The sequence below is a fragment of the Dufourea novaeangliae genome, unplaced genomic scaffold (assembly GCF_001272555.1).
Source record: "Dufourea novaeangliae isolate 0120121106 unplaced genomic scaffold, ASM127255v1 scaffold184, whole genome shotgun sequence".
Taxonomy (NCBI): Eukaryota; Metazoa; Arthropoda; class Insecta; order Hymenoptera; family Halictidae; genus Dufourea; species Dufourea novaeangliae.
In genome coordinates this window covers 28,800-52,453 of record NW_015374056.1, presented here as the reverse complement: position 1 = coordinate 52,453, position 23,654 = coordinate 28,800, and the positions used below count along the sequence as shown (strand labels likewise).

The 23,654-nt window shown below is 33.9% G+C and overlaps 1 protein-coding gene across 1 annotated transcript in view; it reads right to left on the bottom strand.

The window, feature by feature from the left end:
- LOC107190009 overlaps window positions 1-23,654 on the bottom strand; it is a 45,742-nt gene that overhangs the window by 15,983 nt on the left and 6,105 nt on the right. The window contains exon 2 of the mRNA XM_015578725.1: window positions 12,441-12,543. Within this exon, the coding sequence (XP_015434211.1) occupies window positions 12,441-12,543 (103 nt within the window). The remainder of the gene's footprint in view (window positions 1-12,440; window positions 12,544-23,654) is intronic.

Here is a 23,654-nt window from a genome sequence, read left to right as displayed (position 1 = left end):
CATCGCATGCATTCTTAGCATGTGATGTTGCAAAATAATGTCACTCAGCGTTTATTCCAAAATCAGCAAGTACAGCAAATAAACTTTCCTACCTCGAGGTTGGGACACTTCTTTTGCAATGTTTCTGTAGTAGGTCTAGTATTTTTCAAATATGTATTTACTGTGATTGGGTTTCACAAAGGATGAATACGTCTACGAACCAATAAAAGAAATGCAGGGTGACTCAGAACATAGGTAGTGACAGAAAAATATGTCCAGCAATTAATATCATTGACGAGGGTAAGTTTCCAATAACTATTAATGGTATTAGACCTTGCAGCGGTTGCATACTCATATATGTATAAGAATAGCAGGTATAGCCGCCGGGATGCTGCTAGTACCGCACTTCTAGGTGCGATTGGACACAGCGTTCACGTCAATTAATTTTCATACGACTAATTTTAAAGTATCCATATTTTTGAAGATGTACCCATAAAGAGGACAAATAGGGCTTTATCCTCATTTTTCACATTTTTAAATAGTTCCCGGATATAAAAACCGGGCATTTATTTAAAACAATTGCAAAATAAATTTTTAAAAAATATCTTTTTTTAACTGAATTGCTTTTTATTCGGTACTCTTATATAAAGCTCATTATGATCAGTTTGTCAGTTCAATAGCTATCATTTATTGAAAAAAGGTTGACCTTAAATTTCAAACATCTGTAAAATGAACAATTTAAAAAATTTTCAAAAATCCTTCGATATAGGATTATACAGTGTGGCCCACATAACTCTTAACAGCTCAATATCTCGAAAACTATGCCATCAATTTTAAAGTTCTTGGTCTTAAATTGCATGAATCTGAAGGGCCTTTTTAACTACATAAACCTGAAGTGGCGTCCCTGCCCCTTTAAGGGGGGGGGGGTACCTTTATAATTTTAAATGGAACCCCCTATAAAACGTTACATATTTAGATTCTACAGGGAAAAACAAGTAAATTTTGTCTGAAACACTTTTTTGTTAGATATTTCCATGATGAGATATAACAGTTTGAAGTTTCGACTTGTAGGTACACTTGAAGCGCTCGGAAATTGCGTTATTGAATTATACGCGCTTGAGTCCTTTGCTTATTCGTGAAGAAATAAAATGTTCTTTAAATTAAATGTTCAAAATGTCCACCACAGGCTTGTAAACATTTATTTACTTGAAACATCAAAGTTCTAACATTTGTTAACATTTCAGGAGTCACTGAAGCGCAAGCGTCACGTATTCTTTGTTCCATATTCTCTTTTGTCGTCGGCGGTTCAAACATAACTTTGTCCTTTACATTTTCCCATAAGAAAAAATCTAAGGTGTTAGATCGGGGGATCGAGGAGGTCATTGTTGAGGTTCCCCACGACCTACTCATTTGTTCCCAAATTTTTCATTCAAAAATTGTCTGGTGATGATTGCAAAATGTGGAGGACGCTCAAGAATTGTAAATATTATTGTTTTTGTTTCTTCACGAATAAGTAAAGAACTCAAGCGCGTATAATTCAATAACGTAATTTCCGAGCGCTTCAAGTGAGTACCTACAAGTCGAAACTTCAAACTGTTATATCTCATCATGGAAATATCTGACAAAAAAATGATTCAGACAAAATTTACTTGTTCTTTCCTGTAGAATATAAATATGTAACGTTTTATAGGAGATGCCATTTAAAATTATAAAGATACCCCCGCCCCCCCCCCCTTAAAGGGGAAGGGGGCCACTTCAGGTTTATGTAGTTAGAAAGGTCCCTCAGATTCATGCAATTTAAGACCAAAAACTTTAAAATCCATGGCATAGTTTTCGAGATATTGAGCTGTTAAGAGTTATGTGGGCCACCCTGTATATCGCTAAAGACTACAACATATCCAAATTTAAACAAAATCCGAAATGGTGCTCCAAAAAATGTCCGATTTCGCGTGGAATGACCCAATCTTGAATAACATGAAAGATACAAATCTGTAATATTCATTCCATTCGTATCTAAATTCTTATTCTCGCTGCATTTACATTTTTGAATATTATTGTATTTCATCATTTAAAATTCACATATTCTGAAAGTCATATTATGTACTTTGCTTTTCCGTTTCCAGAACGGAATAATCATCTTTCATTCATCATGAAAGCGTATTCTCCTTTTTTGAAACCTAACATTTTGCCTCACAATATACAGTGAGTGTAAAAAGTATTCGTAGACCCTTCAAAACGGAACAATTCTTTTAAAATTGGTCCAAATGATTTGAGTTTTTTTGTGAAGTTAGAGACATTAATTTACTAAATGATGTGAAAAAAAAATTTGAAAAAGTTGCAATTGGTCCGAATCGCGAAGAAAATATTAAAGGTCGTGTTTTACAACTTTTTAATCTGAGGCTATAATGAAAATTTAATAAATACATATCGAAGATTTATGTTAGTCATGTACATATTGAAACTTTCATTGATATCGGTTAATACAGAAACGAGCGACAGACATCAAAAGATGTGAGGATTGTTAGATTTACTACAGTTGTACATCGAAAGTCGGGAAAAACTGCGATTTTCAACATTTTTAATCGTTTGTATCTCGTAGCAATGTTAACCGACTTTGATGAAATTTTCAACATGTATATAATTAATATAAATCTTCGATATGTATTTATTAAATTTTCATTATAGCTTCAGATTAAAAAGTTGTAAAACACGACCTTTATTATTTTCTTCGCGATTCGGACCAATTGCAACTTTTTCAAATTTTTGTTTCACATCATTTAGTAAATTAATGTCTCTAACTTCACAAAAAAACTCAAGTCATTTGGACCAATTTTAAAAGAGTTGTTCCGTTTTAAAGGGTCTACGAATACTTTTTACACCCAAATGTGGCAATCTAAACGCGCATTGTACCACGTGCATAGTTGTATTTTATTCTCGTTTTCAAATATAGAATTGATTACTTCCCAGACATTAATCTTTTTTGGATATACATAAATCACTTCTTTGTTTACTATTATAACATTAGTTACAGTTACGGGAAGAATATCGTTAGTAACTCTAAGTTCACTCTAAGTTCAGTCTTTAACTTCTTGCCTTTAATAGAATTATTAAGGCCACGTCATTCATTGTGAAAGTTTATTTTCACTTTCACTGTAGTTTTTACTTTTTGAAACTACGAGCTATCATAAATTGTCATGTGGCGGCACGAGGCATACCAGGCTAACGGTTGTCCAGAGACAAAAGGTCTATGTTTACGGCACGTGCCAAACACAACAGAAACAATATAACCGTTATCGAAACAGCGAATTTCGATTCACAACGGATTTGCGGCAGTCGAGGCCGCGACACGATACGAAGCGGACGAAACTACGTGAACCGATAAAACGATAGTTAGAATTCTAATAGTGTAGAAAACATAGTAATAAAAGGTACCGGTAGTTTAAGTAAATTTTGTGTCCCAAGTAATTCATAAACACCCGTTCCACGGCCCACAGTCACAAAAATGATTTTTTTTAAAATATTGTACGATAATGGCTTTCAAATAGTAAAATGTTTCCGATTCCTTAGTGTAATATTACTACTGTCGGATTTGCTTCCCCCTATCCTGAACTTCGATGTGCATTTATTTTCTTATAAGCTGATGCGATACATTGTTACCTTGACACTGTAACAGACACAACTAATTTAAATTCGTCCAGCTATCAGTATGAGATTCCATCAAAGTGCAACGAGCAGATAACTCGTAATGTCCGCCTTAATATTCAGTTTGCTAAATACGAGACATCTTATGACTAGTGATGGGTAACCAAGTCAGATTCAAGTCGATTTTAAGCCGGGCCGTAAAGAACCAAGCCGATCAAGTCAGATTGACGTCACGGCGAGGCTCACTATCTACAGTAACAACGCCAGGTCTCGGAGAGGGGAGATGTTACCTGATACCCAATAAAGTCCCCATTACTTCGGCATTTTCCAGACGTCAAAGCCGCTCGGCATTGCCGAGAGACGTGTCCCCATTGCGTTTCCACTGCGATAACATTTGCCAGATGACACAGCCATTTACCTTTTCGTTAAGAGTTTGTTGAAATAAGTCATCAGCCGTTAACTTTTGCGAAGTTAGGGACATTAGTTTACTAAATGATGTGTAAAAAAAATTGATGAAGTTGCAATTAGTTGGAATCGCGAAGAAAATAGTGAAGGTTGTTTTTTTACAACTTTTTAATCTGAGGCTATAATGAACATTGAATAAATACATATCGAAGATTTATGTTATTTATACAGAAGCGATGTATCATTGCGGTACATCGAAGGGGTGCTTTGAGGGGTATGAGTATTATCCGTGGATGAGTTGTACGCGTCTCTTTTTATATCCCGAAAATCGAGTGTAAAAGTAGTGGGGGACACGCCTGTTCTCAACGGAAACTGTTTTCCAAGACAATCTAGCCACGTCATAACACTCCGCGGGCAATTACGTAATCTGGCCGAATACATTCCAACTCCCGATAGGGTTAAGAGGTCACAAGAGTGTTTTCATACGTAACATATGATTACAACTCAGGGTCTAGCAGTTTCCAGTATTTAAAACTTTCATTATATCACACCAATAAATTTAAGGTTGTTTGTCTGAAAACTGAATTTTTTTAACTGGTTATTACGACTTTTAGGAAACTATTTGGTCCATCGACTTGGTCTTTTGCATAAATACAATAGAAACATTCTGTCTATATAGGTGTAAAGTAGAAAAATTGCTCATCTTTGAAACTTTCTTTATTTAAAACTTAAATAAGAAAATTAAAAGAAACAAATCGATTTTTTCGTTGTGCCTCTTGAAGTAGAGATGCGACCACCTGAAGTTGCCTCTCATTTTTAGAAATATCTTGCGCAATATATGTATCTGAACTATTTGGAAACGTTGCAATATCTGGAAACTGAAGATTCAAAGAACTTGTTCGTACAGAAACTATTTGGTATTAAGGGAAATATCATATAACGAAAATAAATTTTGTAGAATAATCATTACAAACGGTTTAAAAACTAACAAAATTTTTTAAAATAGGATACAAGACGTAAAATTATGAGAATTCAAGATATCAAATTATCACTAACTAATCGCGCGTCGTTAAGTAGTGGAACAATTGTTAACTGCTTGTTACTTGACCACTTTTAAAGTAGTTCTTATAAAAGAGATACCACTAACGCAGCGACACATAATAGTTATTGTAAAGAATGTACTATGTGGTTGGAGGAACGAGGGAAATGCAGGCCAGTGGGTAATAAGTGCCAGTATGGTGTTAGTAACGTTGTAAATCAAACGGAGATGTATTCTCGCTTGAAGGTACCCGTCCCAGCACCGATGATACCAAACATTGGTTCCTGTTACCAATCACGTTCGTACCAGTGATAGAGAGTGTTCTTAGATAAGAACGTCTTTAGAAAATAAAATAAGTACAAAATCTTTCTCTATTATATTCTGTTAAGACTTAATTTTAATGATCCATAGTTAAATTTGGTCACAAGAATTACATTTTTGTGATAATTAAAATGTTTTTATTTTTATGTTTTAACGGCCGTGGTGGTAATGAGAGTTAAAAAGCTTCTATTAACCCACAAAGACTTTAAATAACGACAGTTTCTTTTTTTGCCAAAGATGTCAAGAACTTAGAAAAGGACTGCTAACAAGGGTAATTGGACTACTAAAAGACTGAAAAATTGCGACTGATCTGGTTCGTCAAGGATGTATAAACTTTATACTATAAAGTAGTTGGTCAAATTGGTATTCCGTTCAGTACCCTTATTGTATTCTTCCTTACGGATCTCTAATAATTGTTTCGCTTTTAGTATTACGTAGAAGGCAAGATTTTAACTTTGTTTGTAGCTAAATAATTTTCTATATTTTATTATATTTAAAGACTTGCTCGACTCCTATAGATGGCTCTTATTACCCTAATCCCTTATTACCTTAATACAGGCAATGTAGGCCAGACCTATTTGTACAGGAAAATGTTGTAGTTTACTTTGAGTTAATGGTACATACAGAAGGTCGCGCTTATTTAATTGTTGCTTACTTGTTTAAAGAATTACCGAAGGTACTAATTAATATTTCGGGTAACTGATTAAATATCTTGACTTTTTATAAACTGACCCGCATTTCCCCCGTCACCCTTATAAACTATAAGTAGATTTGAAATGGAGGCGCTTAAAGCGATATTATCAAACGTAACTGTTCAGTATACTATGCGCTAGTGTGAATTGAACGTATCTCTTGTATAAGTTATTCGTCGTTCCTTCCTATTTTTTGTAAAACAGTAAACACCGACGAAACGTATGAACAAGCACAGAGTTCATATTCATTATGTTCTATCAAACTTAAAAAAAAAAAAAATCAAGTCACTAGAATATTTTGCATCAAGAAAAAAAATCAAAAACAAAATCTATCTATAAAGAGGTTGAAAAGTTTTTCTAGCTAATACTATCCAAGATCATGTATAACAGGCACAATGAAATTAATTAAAAAATGGAAAACAATTGTATAAGAAGTAATAAATAAAAATATAACATAAATTGAACAATACGGATTGTAGCCTTGTTATTAAAACGATATGAACATTCCGGATGATCCAATACTTATCAATACCCTCTTTGCCTCACAGTTTCACTGATAATACAAGGAGTGTGTGCAAACGACCGATACTCAAAAACTCGAGCTTCGAGCGGTGATGTCAACATTTCGGTTAGATCGGATGAGATCTCGATACTCTTGTCTCGCTCGGGATTTCAAAAGATTCGGGACGCGAAGCTTGATTTGATCTATAAACATGAACAAGAAGTCCGCGTTAGAGAAAGCCAGCCCATATATGCTTAACAGCCCGAATCAATTTTCGGTCCCCAAATTTCAGAATTTTGTACGAGGCGACAGTATCGAGATCTCGCTTGATCTCGACCGAACTTTTCCGCCCCACCTCGAGACCGAAACGACGAGACCCGCACACCCCTGGATAATACCCATACACCTCAAACTGCTGGACTGATATTCGCGATATGAGTGCCTTGAAGTCTGAAGCATTTCAATAACTGTTTCAAAAGGAAAAACGCAACTTTCAGTATGGTCACTTTGTCAAGAACAAACTCAGCTCAGACTGTTAAATATATTAAGAGATCAAAGATATAGTCCAATATTAGGTAATTTTAAACCTCGCGCCTAACCTCGAGAAACACTGCCACGCTCTCACACGGCCTAATGTATATAGGGTGTCTCAACTAACTTGATCACCTCGAATAATGACTTAACGGTATACTTTATGAAAATTCTGAGGCGGGGAATATAAAAGGCATCAAGGGGAACATCTTAAAAGGTACGTACCTTTTTTATGGATGGAGGCATTTCACAGATTTCACGGTCACGTTGTTTTTTTGTTAACGGAGTGACGTATTTTTTTTGACGTATTTTTGGAACCATAAATCGATAGAGTATGAAATTCTGACTAAAAATGTGTCGACCATCATACATCCTGAACCTAATAGTTAACGAGATATTTACAAAATAATCACTGTAATGAAATCGGTGTATTGATGTTGAGGGGCATCAGTTTGAGTACCTATAACTTTCAGATAGTAAGTACGTATTATAAATTATTTAGTAAATATCTCGTTAACTATTATGTTTAGGACGTATGAAGGTCGACACATTTTTACTCAGAATTTGATACTCTATCGAGATGTGGTAAAAAAAAATCATTCCGTTAAAAAAACATAAGGTGAACTTGAAATCTCTGAAATGGCCATACCCACAAAAAAAGCACGTACCTTATAAGATGTTCCTCTTGATGCCATCTATGTTTCACGCCACAATATTTTCATAAAGTGTACCATTAAGTCTTTACTCGAGGTGATTAAGTTAGCTGAGACACCCTGTATAAGGTGTAACCAAATGATCGCGGGCCTTTGAAAGGGGTGACTTGTGAGGCGATTTGGAACACGAAAATTAATCTCTGACGCTTTGTTAAGGAGATATTAACGAAAAACCGCGACCAATCAGAGCGCGAGCCTGCCGGACGAACCACCGCGATAGCGTTGGCTACGCGTTGTACTTGTATTACAAACAAGCAAGTCGGCATGCATCGAAGGAAACTGCGCAGAGTGACAAATGAAAAAGGCAACAAATAACATAAAACTTTTTGTCATCTTTTGCTAGTCAATTAAAATGAATAATGAATGAAGCATAAATGAAAGAAAATCACGTGTAACGTAAAAAGACGAATACACAGTTTTCTCTTAAACAGAATCGAAAATGATAATTATTTGAAGCAAGAAGATAAGGACCACGTAAATGCCTTTTTCAAATAACATGTAAACGAAAAGGTACTGCAATAGAAAATTAACGGAAAGTGAATGTAGTTCGTTATTGAGATAAAAATTTGTAGTTTAGACTTATTGCTGGAAATAAATCATAGGCTGTCTTAAATTTAAGAAATAGGAACACTGTTTAACACGTAGAAAACGTTGCAATTTTCAATAGGCGTTTCTGATAGATCTGTATGAGCTGAATGCGAATCTGCAAACCGCTTCTTTGCAGCACGTCCAGCAGTTTTTGAAAAACTCAATTTTTGAAAGAATTGCCGCTGTTGCGGCCGCGTGGTTTGCAGAACTATTTCGGTTTTATATTGAAAACAAAACAGATTCTATATCTTTCCTTGATACCGTCCGGAGGAAAAAAGTCTGCTATGTAACGTGCTGTGGTTAGATTTTCTCCTAGACCTTTAGTTTGTGCAATAAATGGAAGAATATCAGCAAAAATTGGTGCGTTTTCAGTGTCCTGTTTACTTTGAACATTATTTATACATATTTAGATGTGTGTAATAGTATAACAATTTATATCATTTTGTTCGGAAGTGTCCAGAGAATTATTTCCTGTCCAAAGAAATTAAATAAGTATTATTGTAAAAGCACAGCACAGCTACAAAGTTGAAGATTTGAAATTTTTTAAAAAGTGATTTCTTCAAACTTAATTTTTTCTAAAACTGGACGTGCTGGAAAGAAAACAGTTTGCAAATTCGGATTCAGTTCATAAAGATCCATCAACAACGTCCCATTAATATGTATCTGGATTCTTCGTACTAAATTACCACGAACTCTTCCTAAAAGTGCGTACCTACTCACCAGCGAACAGTTCACAAACACTGTTCGCAAACAATATTCGTGAACATTTTGTAACCACTACTCGATTTTTTCGTGAACATTGCTTGTAACATGTTTGCGCACAGTTTGCGAACAGTTGCCGAACACCTGTAAATATTCTATTGCACCAGTCAGTCAGTTTCTTGGGAGTAATTATTTCGTTGTCTGTATTCATTGTGCACTTGCTATTTATTAAACTCAACATTTTTTTTAAAATGTCGATACGATTAATTTAAATTCTGTAACAAATGATGAGTACGCAAGATCAGGTGTTAGTTTGTGCTGGTTTTATGGTTACCTATCTGCTAACTCAAAAGAAAAAGTATAAACGACGTTAGTGGCAGAGAAAATTGATTAAAAACCGCCAAAAATATAGTGTTACGGAATTCTTGGCTGATTTAAGAATGGAGGATCAAACTAGCTTCAAAAACATCTGTCGAATGTCAGCTGGTGAATTTGAAATGATATTGTCATTAATAGGACCAACAATAGCAAAGCGGGACACTAATTATAGATCTACTATTTCAGTACATGAACGTCTGGCTATAAGTTTGCGGTTTTTAGCTACAGGCGATTCTTTCACTAGCCAATCCACCTTTTTAAAGTATGAAAGCAAAGTATCTCGAATAGTACTTAACACGTGGTTAGCGTTGAATAAAGAAGTTCAGAAATATATACAGGTGGAAAGATTATTATTTATAGAATTGTATTCCCTGATCTACTTTCATTTCTAATTTCTTTCAACTGTCTGTTGGGTGCCAAGAACTCCTGAAGCTTGGTGAAAAATAGATGCCGACTTTAATGATAAGTGGAATTTTCCGAAATGCATTGGAGCAATAGATGGAAAACATAGTGGTACAAGCTCCAATACATAATGGCTCCGAATATTATAATTATAATGGCTTTGATTTCATTACAAATGATTAAAATTTGTCTGGTCACTAGTATCGATGACGGAAATTGTCTTTGGTTACGAATAACCACTATTGGTGACGGAAATGTGTCTTGTTTACGAATAACGTAACAACGTAACATTAATGACTGTAATTTTATTTTTATTACCGGTAACAAGTATCGATGACAGGAATTTTGCTTTAGTTTCTTTCGACCATAATCAATGTTTATTAACATTACTGGTAATTAGTATCTATCATGGATATAAAATGCATTGTAGAATTTATATATTTTAATAAGGAAAAGAAGTTATAAAAATGTGATACTTATAGATCAATTTTTTAATTTTTTTATACATATTAATAATTAATTAGGTAAGCCATAATGGTCGCTAGGGCGATACATTTTTATCAGAAAATTAAACTGTTTATTTTTCATCAGAGGATAATTCCACACGAAGTCGGACACTTTTTTGAGTAACATTTCGAATTTTGTTCAAATTTGGATGTGTTACAGTCTTTAATGATATCTGTTTCAACGTATCTCAAAGAAGGTTTCGAAATTTTTTAAATCGTCGATTTTACAGTTGTTTGAAATATAGTGTCAACCTTTTTTCAATAAACGATAATTGTTGAACTAACAAACTAATCAAAATGAGCTTTGTGAAATTATTAATTTTGAAAACAAAATTTTTTCACCATTTATTTTTCAATTGCTTTAAAGAAGTTCAATTTTACAATAATGGCGCACTATTGAAAAATTTTACAAAATTGGGATATAGTCCTATTGGTCTTTTTTATGACAAATTTTAAGAAATATGGACACTTCAAATTTGGCTATGTAAAAAGAATTTTAAGTTCACGCTGCGTGGAAGCAGACTGGCTCGACAGGCCTAGCCATGCGGTACAAGTAGTGTTAACGTCAATTACGTTTCATAAGATTATTTGAAAGTGAACGTGATTTTCTAAATTTATCCATTCTTTACAATAATTGTAAAATAATGGTTAAAAAATATTTGTTTCACCTGAAACAATTTTTCAAAATTAATAATTTCACAAAACTCACTTTGATTAGTTTTGTTAGTTCAACAGTTATGATTTATTGAACAAATGTTGACACTATATTTTAAATGACTGCAAAATCAACAATTTAGAAAGTTTTTAAAAAACCTTTTAGATCCGTGTATATATCATTAAAGATTAGGTACAACATGTCCAAATATGAAGAAAATCCGAAATGTTATTCCAAAAAGTATCCAACTTCGAGTAGAATGACCCCATATCGATATGGAAGTGAGACCTAATGGTTTCTTGGTGATCTTCCGATTAAAATTATACCAAAGATCACATAAATCGAACTGTTTGTAGCTTAAAATTATGCCAATCAATACTTCATGTAGTTTCGTTAATTATTACCCGAATTGTGTTGTTTTTGGTGTCATTTTCACTGAAAATACACAAGGAATCGATTGGCGTCGTTTTCGTGAAAATCTAATGAGAAATACAGAACTTGGCATTTCCACTTATTATTTCGGTCCTTGCCTTCACCTCGAAGCTTCGGGGCACCATTTGGACATATACAAAATATATGATTTTTCCTCGGATTTTATCGCTCCAGACGCGAATTCGTGACGAACTGTTCGCAAACATCCGTAGAAGAGATGGAAGCAGTTGTTGATCTCGAATAATTCGCATACATCTTATGAAAAGTTTGCGAACAGCTCGCATACATCTAGCAAACAGGGGTCTGTATAAGCGAAACAATAGGTAAAACACCGTTGATAAGAGCTTCGGTGGAGAGTGATGACGGTGGCGAAAGTATTGTTCAGCATTGTTCAGCTGCGGCTTATTAATCATACATTTTGTAAATGTACGCTGTATCAACTTTTTCGAAAACGAAACTTTGTTTAACAAAATTTTCGGAATCACACTTTACTCAATAGTATTACACTCCACGGGACATTGTATATAATTATTGCCAAAATATAAAACAGATTGTCTGTAGCAGTTTAGTGTATGACTTATTGTTGAATAAATTATAGTACTTGTGACCCTATTGTTTGTAACATCTGTAAATTCTTCGAAAATGTACCACCGACGTAGATAGAACTTTTCCAAATTGTCGCCAAAATGATGTGTAGATTTGCAATAAGACGAAAAAATTCATCAACAGTCATCAAGATTCAAGCAATAAAGTACGAATGGATACTTCTTCAGTTAATGCATTAAATTAGTAGTTTTATACGAGTAAATTTGAAATAAAAATGACTAATGCTATAATTTTATACAAACTTATAGAACAACGTTTTGGGAATATAGACTACATGTTTACGCAATTTCGATCACGTTCGTTATTTATTCCTCCATGTAAAAAGAAAAAATCTTTGTCTTACTTACAATTTGCATTTCAGCAGCAATATCGCCAACATTACCCCTATGAAAATCACACCCACACAAGATGATATTAACACCAAGAGCCACGTGTCATCGAAAATTGTGCCTGAAATTATACGTATTATTTTATATGCTTTTGAGAATATACATTTTTTTTAATAGAAACATACGCGTACTTATTTTTATTGTTACTATTAGATGCTAAGAATAGTGGGTATATACATAAGAGGTGTAAGAATGCAGTACGGAACAGTAATCAGAATATAAAGAGAAATAAAATAGAGAGAAAGGGGAAAATGGGTGCAATAAAAGAACAACAAACCAGTAATATAAAAGAAAAAACTCGAAATTGTGGTAGAGATTAAAGTAAAAAAATATAGTACGATAATGTTATACATGTAATATAAATAAAATGAACTAAATATTACTTGCACTGCGATATTTAATTCTTTTACTATTTCATTGATGACAATAGAATTCAGTTTCAACTGAATTCATATGGGACTCGATTTTATTACTCCTAAACGATAGTACTTCGGAAAATGTTAACAGATTTTAAATGCTAGTTATACATATATAAAATTCTAAACATTATACAATTGTAAGGGAAATTAGAAACTAAAGAGTAAATATTTATTATAAAATAATGAATATATACTTATTAATAATAAAATAAAAATACTATAAAAATTATTTACTTCACTAACATCAATAATAAAAGTAATTGTTTAAAGAGATCATTTAAATGCCTATATACAGGGTGGTCCACGCAACTTGTTTACCCTGAAATACTTCTAAAATATGCATTTTATGAAAAAACTTTTTATAGGAAGGTTGTATGTTTTGGAGGGATACATTATGTAATGGTTATATTTTTTTTGTACTTGGAGGCGTTTCAGAGATTTGAAGGTCAACCTCGTTTTTTTATTAATGGAAAGCTATATTTTTTATGCCAAAATATCAAAAAGCGTTACATTCTGAGTAAAAAAGTACTGATCTTTATTAGCCGTGAACCTAATGATTAGAAAATGATCTGTGAAAATGGTCTGTCCATAATATCAAGTTGGAGATTCAATACCAGCAAAGATTTCCGTAAGACTTCTTCCATTCACTAACGTAGGTGTTCGAAATGGTGTCCATTCACATTATACGCTGATGTAATCAACGAAGATACTGCACTCTGAATTATTTCTGCAGCAAGCATATTGCATGCTTCACGAATTCGTTCTTTCATATTCTCTGGTGTTATTGTTGGTTCACGATACACCATATCTTTTAATGTACCTCATAGAAAGTAGTCTTGCGGCGTTAGATCTGGTGAACGTGGTGGTCACAGAAATTCTCCACCACGATCAATCACAGACCATTTTCAAGAAACAAGGTGAAATTATTCGTTAATTATTAGGTTTACGGCTAATAAAGATTAGTATTATTGTACTTAGAATTTAACGCTTTTTGATATTTTGGCATAAAAAATACAGCATTCCATGTAAAAAAAAACGATGTCGACCTTCACATCTCTGAAACGCCTCCAAGTACGAAAAAATATATGCATTGCATAATGTATCCCTCTAAACCATACAACTTTTCTATAAAAAGTTTTTTCATACAATACATACTTCAGAAGTTATTGAGGGTGAACAAGTTGCGTGGACCACCCTGTATATGCGCGTTCCTACTAGAACTGTGATTTCATAAGATACCCGGGTACCCGTGAGTAGTGATGGGATTTGGAATACACGGATGAAAACTTCGAATCGCTTCGAATCTGATTCGAAGCTTAAAACTCTTGTAAGTCTTGAGCGGATTTGAAGTCTTGTACGGATTTAAAGTCTTGAACAAATTCGAAGTTTTGAATGGTCTTAGAAGTCTTAAGCGCCTTGGAAGTTTTGGAAGCGTTGAGATTTTTTATAGGTTGTGCAAGCTACTTTTATTATAGCAGTATCACTAACATAAGAAATTAAAGAATAACCGAAAATTTTATTTCCAATTAATTATTTCTTAAAACAACATATAATTATTATTTCTTTAATTTTTTTGGGGGGGGGGGGACTGTGAGAACGAAAATGTAAAAAAATTGAAAACGTTTCCCAATGATTGGGACACAATTTGTAAAAAAATAAGTTTATTGCCTTTGGCAACCAAATGTGCAGGAGATTCACCTTGGAAGGGTCCGCATGACCATCGACGTGTCCTAAACCCCAGACTTCAGGACGGTACCTCTGCGCGGGGATTTAAGAGGACTTTCTCATTCAAAATTGAAAAAAAAGACATTTTTTTAATATTTCTTTATAAAAAAACTATTATATTTAGAAACATAATTCCGTTTGTACGCTATTATATATATTATTAAGAACATAAAGAAATTTTTTCTAGCACTTTTAGTTCACCACGACCGCTGTAGAGGGCGTCTTCCAAAAAGCCACGTTTTAATCGGTGCGACACTTTGCAGACGTCCTGTAAAAAATTAAGTAAAAATTCAAACGGGATTCTATTCGTGAGACTTAAAACTAGACAATAAACCTCTAAAATATTTTATTTTTTGTATTTTTTATCGTTTTATACATATTTTTCCGAAAAATTCGAAAAATCACTCTTTTTTGGGGGCAATTCACCCCTGTATAAAAAAAGGGGGGGGTAGTTTTATGAACTTTTAGAGGTTTATTGTCTAGTTTTAAGTCTCACGAATAGAATCCCGTTTGAATTTTTACTTAATTTTTTACAGGACGTCTGCAAAGTGTCGCACCGATTAAAACGTGGCTTTTTGGAAGGCGCCCTCTACAGCGGTCGTGGTGAACTAAAAGTGCTAGAAAAAATTTCTTTATGTTCTTAATAATATATATAATAGCGTACAAACGGAATTATGTTTCTAAATATAATAGTTTTTTTATAAAAAAATATTAAAAAAGTGTCTTTTTTTTCAATTTTGAATGAGAAAGTCCCCTTAATGGTTTCTCGGAACCGCGTGAGGAAAGTGGAACCGACGGGAAAGTCCGCGATGTTGCCGAACTACCGTCCACCCCCATCGTCAGAGGGTTGCGGCAATTCCCTTCTAAGTATTGCGCCAAGGGCGCATGGAGGGGACGCACGGGCTCAGCAACCACCGCTGTTTGGTATTTTCCTTTCAACTGTGTCCCACACTACATTAAGTTTAAATACAACTTTGTTATCTAATAAACAATATGTATAAGCAATAAACTTATTTTTACACAAATTGTGTCCCAATCATTGGGAAACGTTCTCAATTTTTTTACATTTTCCTCCTCAATTCCCCCCCCTGCCCAAAAACATGAATAAATGAATAATAAAAACAATGAATGTATCTACAGTGAGTGTAAAAAGTATTCGTACACCCTTTAAAACGGAACAACTCTTTTAAAATTGGTCCAAATGACTGGTGTTTTTTTGTGAAGTTGGAGACATTAATTTACTAAATGATGTGAAAAAAAATTTGAAAAAATTGCAATTGGTCCGACTCGCGAAGAAAATATTAAAGGTCGTGTTTTACAACTTTTTAATCTGAGGCTATAATGAAAATTTAATAAATAAATACATATCGAAGATTTATGCTAGTTATGTACATACTGAAACTTTCATTGAAATCGGTTAAGACAGAAACAAGCGACAGACATCAAAAGATGTGAGAATGGTTAGATTTACTACAGTTGTACATCGAAAGTCGGGAAAAACTGCGATTTTCAACATTTTTAATCGTTTGTATCTCGTAGCAACGTTAACCGATTTTGATGAAATGTTCAACATGTATATAACTAACTTCGATATGTATTTATTAAATGTTCATTATAGCCTCAGATTAAAAAGTTGTAAAACACGACTTTTAATGTTTTCTTCCCGTTTCGGACCAATTGCAACTTTTTCAAATTTTTTTTTCACATCATTTGGTAAATTAATGTCTCTAACTTCACAAAAAAACTCAAGTCATTTGGACCAATTTTAATAGAGTTGTTCCGTTTTAAAGGGTGTGCGAATACTTTTTACACCCACTGTATGACAACTCGAAATTTTCGGACATTCTTTAATATCTTATGTCAATTATACTGCATGAACAAAAGTACATCATTAAAAAGCCTGTAAGATCTTGAATATTCATTAAGCTTGCAAAACCTATCAATAATTTCAACACATTCAAGACGCTCAAGACTTCCAATACCGCTCCAGACTTTGAATCCACTCAATACTTTGAATCCGTTCAAAACTTTCAAGAGTTTTTAAGCTCCGATTCAGATTCGAAGCGATTTCAATTTGTCGCTCGAATTCAAGACAGTTTCGAAGCGTTCCAAATCCCATCATTACCCGTGAGACATTAGGGCATACAAAAATTACCCGGTTACCCAGGTATTCATGAGATATTCGCATATATGAGACAGTTAAGAATTTCGAGCCGATCGTGGCCGCGTAGGGATACAGCGCTACTTAGGCCGGGGCCACACGAGCGTTTTTGTCGGACGACACAAGACGAACGATTGTCGTTGCGTAGACGGCCATCGATTGTCCAACTATCGGACGACGAAACAATCGAGAAACATGAGTCGGTCGAACGTAAACGATCGCACTTCTCAATTAATCTCTTTTGCACTTCATTAATTAATGACTCTACATTTATTGTACAAATTTTTAAAATAAATTTTGTAAGTAAAATTGTACCAACAAACGTGTTATCTCGTGTACTGCTTTTCAAAACCTAGCTTTTCAGACACGTGCGTCGTGAACACAAGCATCGACACCGTCTTTTGTTTCATTTCGCGCCCCATTTTCAGCTTTTGTTGGGCATTAATTCAGTTAACTTTTTATTTAAGTTGATTAATTAATACTCACGATTAAAAACATTAACAAAATCAGTCGTTAATTCTTGATTATACATAGATACTAATCATTAATCATCAATCGATAGTTACATCAATTGGTAATAAATAACATATTAGTTTTTAATCGAAATTTAATTAAACAAAATAAATAATTTAATGTAAGGTAAGTCAACGAAATAATAACATTAAGTAACTAATTTTCTTCCTCTACTTACATACAAATACATTACCTTCTCTCTAACTGGAAAAACAATTTCTGATGTAAGTTTTTATACACGTTACCTTACCGAAAAATGTTCATTACCGTGTGATATGATTCGATTCAACGCTGCACCTTTATTTATTAAAATAAATTTAAAAGTATCTCAACTCAATTGTTGCAAAATTAAGAGCTCTCGATAAAAAAAAAATACTTCATATTATGCAACATGAATACATACAAGGTGTTCGACTACCAGTGGGAAAAAATTTAAGGGGTAGTTCTTTGAAGCAAAATACGACGAAAATCAAGAATAACGAAATTACGACAAATGCTTCGTTTATTAGTTATAAGTTTAAAGACTCAACGACGTGTAGTTTTAGTTTATTTAGCGATTACGTAGTGATTATTTAGTAGTGTAGCATACGTCGCTGTTATAAATAGTGAAAATTAATTATTGTAGGTTTTATTAAATATTGTAGATTTTATTAATTATTGCAGGTTTTGTTAAATATTGTAGGTTTTATTATTTATTGCAGGTTTTATTAAATATTGTAAATTTTATTAATTATTGCATGTTAGAAATTAGTATAAATAGTTATAAATTAATTATTTTGTGTGTTAGTTTTGTGTAATGGGTAGAGTGTTTAACCCAACGGAGGAACCGCTCGCGGGTCTAATTAATCGCGCAGTGTGTGAACATTTTTCGCGGTCGGGACAATCGCGCAGTGTGTGTAGACATTTTTCGCGGACGGGACAATCACTCAGTGTGTGTAGATACTTTTCGCGGACTTTGTGTGGTGTACGTGCAAGTGCGGATTAATTTCATGGATCTTCGTGGACAGAACAATTGTTGTACGTGACAACTAGAGGGGGCATTAAGCTTCTCTACTCGATAATATTCGTAAGAAGATATTTACATTTTTTGAAAATTTCATCGAGTAATCAAAGTTAATGCGATACAAGTGGATTCGACTCAAATACCGCGGTCACAAGTTATCACCATTTTCTACGGGGTAAGTAGACTGCTGTTCTACCTACTTTTCCGGCACATCGTTGAGTCTTTAAAGTGACTGCATGCCCCTTAAGAATCGTGGTCCGCTGACACTCCGTGCGTGCGGATTGCCATCATTTGGGTCAATTTTTAAACGCTTATAACGAAGCATTTGTCGCAATTTCGTTATTCTTGATTTTCGTCTTCTTTTGCCTCAGAGAATCACCCCTTAAATTTTTTCCCACTAGTAGTTGAACACCCTGTATATACATGTATACATAGAATACATTCACGAGAAACTGAAATTATAAAATAAATGTTCATACAAATGTTATATGGTAGAAATATACTTTATCACTCATAATGTATTAAATAGTGATATTAGCGTACTTAGAAAAGTGTGCAGCATATTTTCATGCAACAATTGAATATTTCTATAGATACATTGCAAAATTTATTTGTGTGCGAGAAATATGATTTTTCTTTAACATTAAATTTCTCCAAGTCTGAGAGTGACGAAATAAAATAGTTTGCACATTTGTAACTAGCGCGCGGAACTCAATCGGAAACGTAAAGTGGGAATCGGGACGCAAAAATTCAAATTTATTAGTTCATCATTAATTTAATTTACAATTAATTATCGAATTCAATTATTCACTGCGATTATACATCGATCAAATAAAAAATTTAATTGTTAATGGCGATATATAATCAAATATGTCAATTGCAATTGTTAATCGTTAATTGGATTAAATATTGCACAACACTGCTCTCGAGATATTTGTCAAAACAGTGTCATTAAAAATCAATTTTTAATATATTATGAATGTTTAAGTATATTTAAACAATCATGAAGAGATCCGTTAATTTTGCACCAATGTTTCGAGATACATACTTTCAAATTTATCTTAAAAAAAGAAAGTCCAGTGTAAAATCAAACCATATTTCACGGTACTGCACATTTTTTTGTTACAGAAATGCTTATAAAAAATTGCAAAAGACTTCTTGTCAAATCAGAAAGAAATAACTTTATTTATATATAAAAAGAGAAGGAAAATACTTTATTATATACTTTTATTATTTCATTAACTTGTTACGAGCCTGGGCCGTAACAACACGAAAGACCGGCGAGTTTAGGTTTTCCAAGGAATATGGTATCAGTTTATTAGTAAGGTGCGCGGACGAATCTGACGCGAAGCCAGAGAGTCGCTAGGATATTTGAAAACGAGGACGAACCTGACGCGAAATCAGGGAGCCTCTAGGAATGGAGTAACTAGCGGACGAACCTGATGCAAAATCAGGAAGCCGCAGGTAGGTGAAATTCGTGAACGAACCCGATGCGAAACCGGGGAGTCACTAGGATGTGATTTTGCAGACGAACTCAGTGCGTAACTGAGGAGCTGCGAGGGGGTGGAAAATCTGTACAGACGAACCTGATGCGAAATCAAGGAGCTGTTAGGATGCGGACGAACCTCATGAGAAATCAGGGAGCCGCAGGATTGGCCAAGTTTCGTGGACGAATCCGATGCGAAATCGGAGAGTCACTGGGTTGGAAATACTCTTGGAAAAGTGTAATGCACGGACGAACCTGATGCGAAATCTGGGAGACGTTAGGAAATGTTAGTTAGTGCCTCGTAACCTTTGAATTTATAATTAATACAACTCGATCGGTAAAGTTGCATTAGTGTAGGAACGATCGACCTGATATTATTCTAAACTAGAGGAAACTAGCATATCGATAATACTACAGATTTCTGGATCGTGTTATGGATTCAAAAAGAACTACATAGATTTATAAAATAACAGTATAATTAATCAGTCTTTAGTTACAAATGTGTTGTGTAGTGTTGTCGAGTAGTAGTAAGTAATAATGAAATAATACCTATTACCGAAATAAATAGCTGCTCGGTGTTAACGCACTGGCGATGCGGGGGTTGCGAGTGGATTTTACGGAATAATGCCAAAGTAATAATTCTAGCCGGAATACAAATAAAGTGTTCACGGTTTACTACAAGGTTAACTGGATTCAAAAGGGAACTTTAGCCCGATCTTACTAACGTAATGACCAACTCACAAGAACGTGACGCGCCTGACTCTAAAGGCGACGGTACAGTTCTAATCCCCCGGGGGTTAAAATCAACGGGTTTATATAAGCCTAGAAATTGGTGGGGATGCTATGAAATCTCCATACAAGGAAATTTTTGACGGTTGAAGTTGCGTCACGCTTCCTAGTTTTTTGGTTACCACGACGTGGGAACGAGTTTTACTCCCTCGCTTACTCAAGAGATAACGAAACCGTAAGGGCGTTTTCCTTTGCCGGGTGCGAGCTCAGAGTCTGAGCCTCAGACTATTAGAGCGAGAGGTATGATAGAAATTATTTTATTTTTCTATTGTTAATACAGCAGTTTAACAGTGTCTACGAACGCATATATGTTTTCAAATACAAACAGTATGCTTTTATTCTGTATTATTACATACGACTGAGTAATATTTAACAAAAAAGCAATGGAAACAAATTTGTATTGCACTACACGAACATCGTATAATAGATATTTCGTTACATAACAAATAACAGTTAACATACAAATTAACATACAAATACTGCTGCATACAAAGTAGCACATAACAGTTTTTCGCATGTAATAAACATATGGATGATTTTTTGTCAGCGTTATCACTACAAGTACTATCACACTTGTTAACAAAATTAATCATGCCCAAAATGTTACGCACTATCCTAGTCACGTTACAACTGTCAATCAAATGAAATAACAAACATTTAAATTTCAAATAAAATAAACATTTTAATAATTTATTTGTCAAATACATTACACTACTGGTCAACATGATTTTTGTCCCAAAGAACAATTATACTGATTCTTATAAATTCTTCTGAGCTGAATATGAATCCTTAAACAGTTTTTTGTCATCATCCTCAGTTTCCGAGAAATTTGATGTTTTAAAAAAATGCAAATTGTCAACTTTGAACATTTCCTGTGTTCAAACATTAATAGTTATTCATTTAATTGTTAGGTTAAATTATTCTATAAACTCTTTCGAATAAAATGATATCCGTTGTTATCGCATTATCAATATTTAAACATATTTAAACAACGATCAAAGGGAAAAGGACACCCAAAATGCATTAATTTTACAGATATTTTTTATGTATTTGAAAAAGTAGGACTGCGTCAGCAGATACAGTAATCATTTTTCTTCCGGAAAGCATTAACAGAAATGGTAAGACACGTTTTGTGTTCAGTACAGGAGTGAAATAGTTTAGTAAAATCTGCTACCCTGACGGTGGTACTCAAAAGCGACAGTCAAGCGACAGTCGAACGCCTGCGCCTTTGAGTACCAATGCCAGCGTCGCAGGTTTTACAAAACTATTTCGCTCCTGTACTAAACGCAAAACGTGTCTTTCCATTTCTATTAATGCTTTCCGGAAGAAAAATGTTTACTGTATCTGCTGACGCAGTCAGATTGTCCTGCATCCGTACTTTTTGAAATACATTGAAAAATACCTGTAAAAATTAGTGCATTTTGGGTGTCCTTTTCCCTTTGATCGTTGTTTAAACATGTTTAAATGTTGATAATGCGATAACAACGTATATCATTTTATTCGGAAGAGTTTACAGAATAATTTAACGTAACAATCAACTGAATAACTATTAATGTTTGAACACAGGAAATGTTCAAATTTGAAAATTTGCATTTTTTTTTAAAATCAAATTTCTCGGAAACTGAGGGTGATGACAAAAAACTGTTTACGGATTCATATTCAGCACAGAAGAATCTATAAGAATCAGCAACTGGATGTTCGAAGACAAACAAAAAGTTAAATTTTGTTGACCAGTGTTATTAGTCAAATAACGTCAAGATAAAGTAAACAGAGCTTCATTTTTTAGTTTCAAAATGTTAATTAATTTATCTTTCTTGGCAAATTTGACAGTGAATGACATACGTTTAAGAACCGCTAGCTACCCCTGCCGAAAGTACCACGTGCGTGACAGTGACAGAGCGAGAACAGACACTCGCTCTGTCCCTATCAAACACACGGCCGCCCAGCAGGAGCAAGCTATCAATGGCTGCGTTCAGAAGACACAACCGTTGAGTCAACCGCTGCGAACTGATCAGTGATCAGTTTTCAGATTCTGCTGAACAACGTGATGGTAATGCTGACTGTTATTGTTTATAAAATATTATAGAAAAAATTATGGATGCAGCCGATGTAGCTCTACTAATTGGTTTTTAGTACGGATTAGATTTCAATGTAATCAAAATGTTAGTTGATAACTTAAAACAACCAATAGATAATGATATACAAGTAATAACTGAACGCGGAGATAGAGCGAGAAATGAGAATTATGTTGAAGCAATAATTCCGTTATATTCCAATAATTTATTTGAGGAACATTTTTGAATATCGCGCATAAGATTTGAAATATAAATATTTTAATTTAGTGATAGTTTTAAAATGGAAAAAATAAAATAAACTACATAACCTACATTATTGGATATTACATTATAAAATAAAAAATATATTTATTAAATTATATATATTAATAAATAAAATTGGATCCACTGGGTTCCGCCATTTTGAATCACAACATATTGAGCAAAGGTAGCGCACTTTATTTGCGCTACAAAACATAGCAACCGATCACTTAACATGTTGAGTAGTTCAAAAGTGAACGGTAGCGTTCAGAGTCAAATCTAGTGAAATCAGTCAACGGTTGCGCAACTGTTGTGTCTTCTGAATGCACCCAATGACACGTTTACAGACACGTCATTTAAAAGACAAAACAGGCGACTTGCCTTTTCATCTTAGCAACAAAAGGATCACCCTGTATGTTCCCAGACAATACACGTTCAACCTGAATATAAGTACATAATTATTAGTCCTATTAAGTTAAAACATGGAATAAATGCCTTTCTTTCACCTTAGTTCCATTGCCACCATGGGGGCGGGGGGTGAAAGTTGGTCATTTTCACCGATCTTTACGAAATTTACCTCCACAAAAGAATGTTTATCTCCACAATTATTAAAGATACGAATTTCATATTGTTTCGTTCTAATCGTAAATGTTCGTCTTTTTAACTAATTTTTTGTTTTATACATAAAGTTCTTTTTACAATGCAGTATTAAACATATTTTTGTTTTGTAAATTTGCCCCCGGTTCAAGTTTGAAAAAATT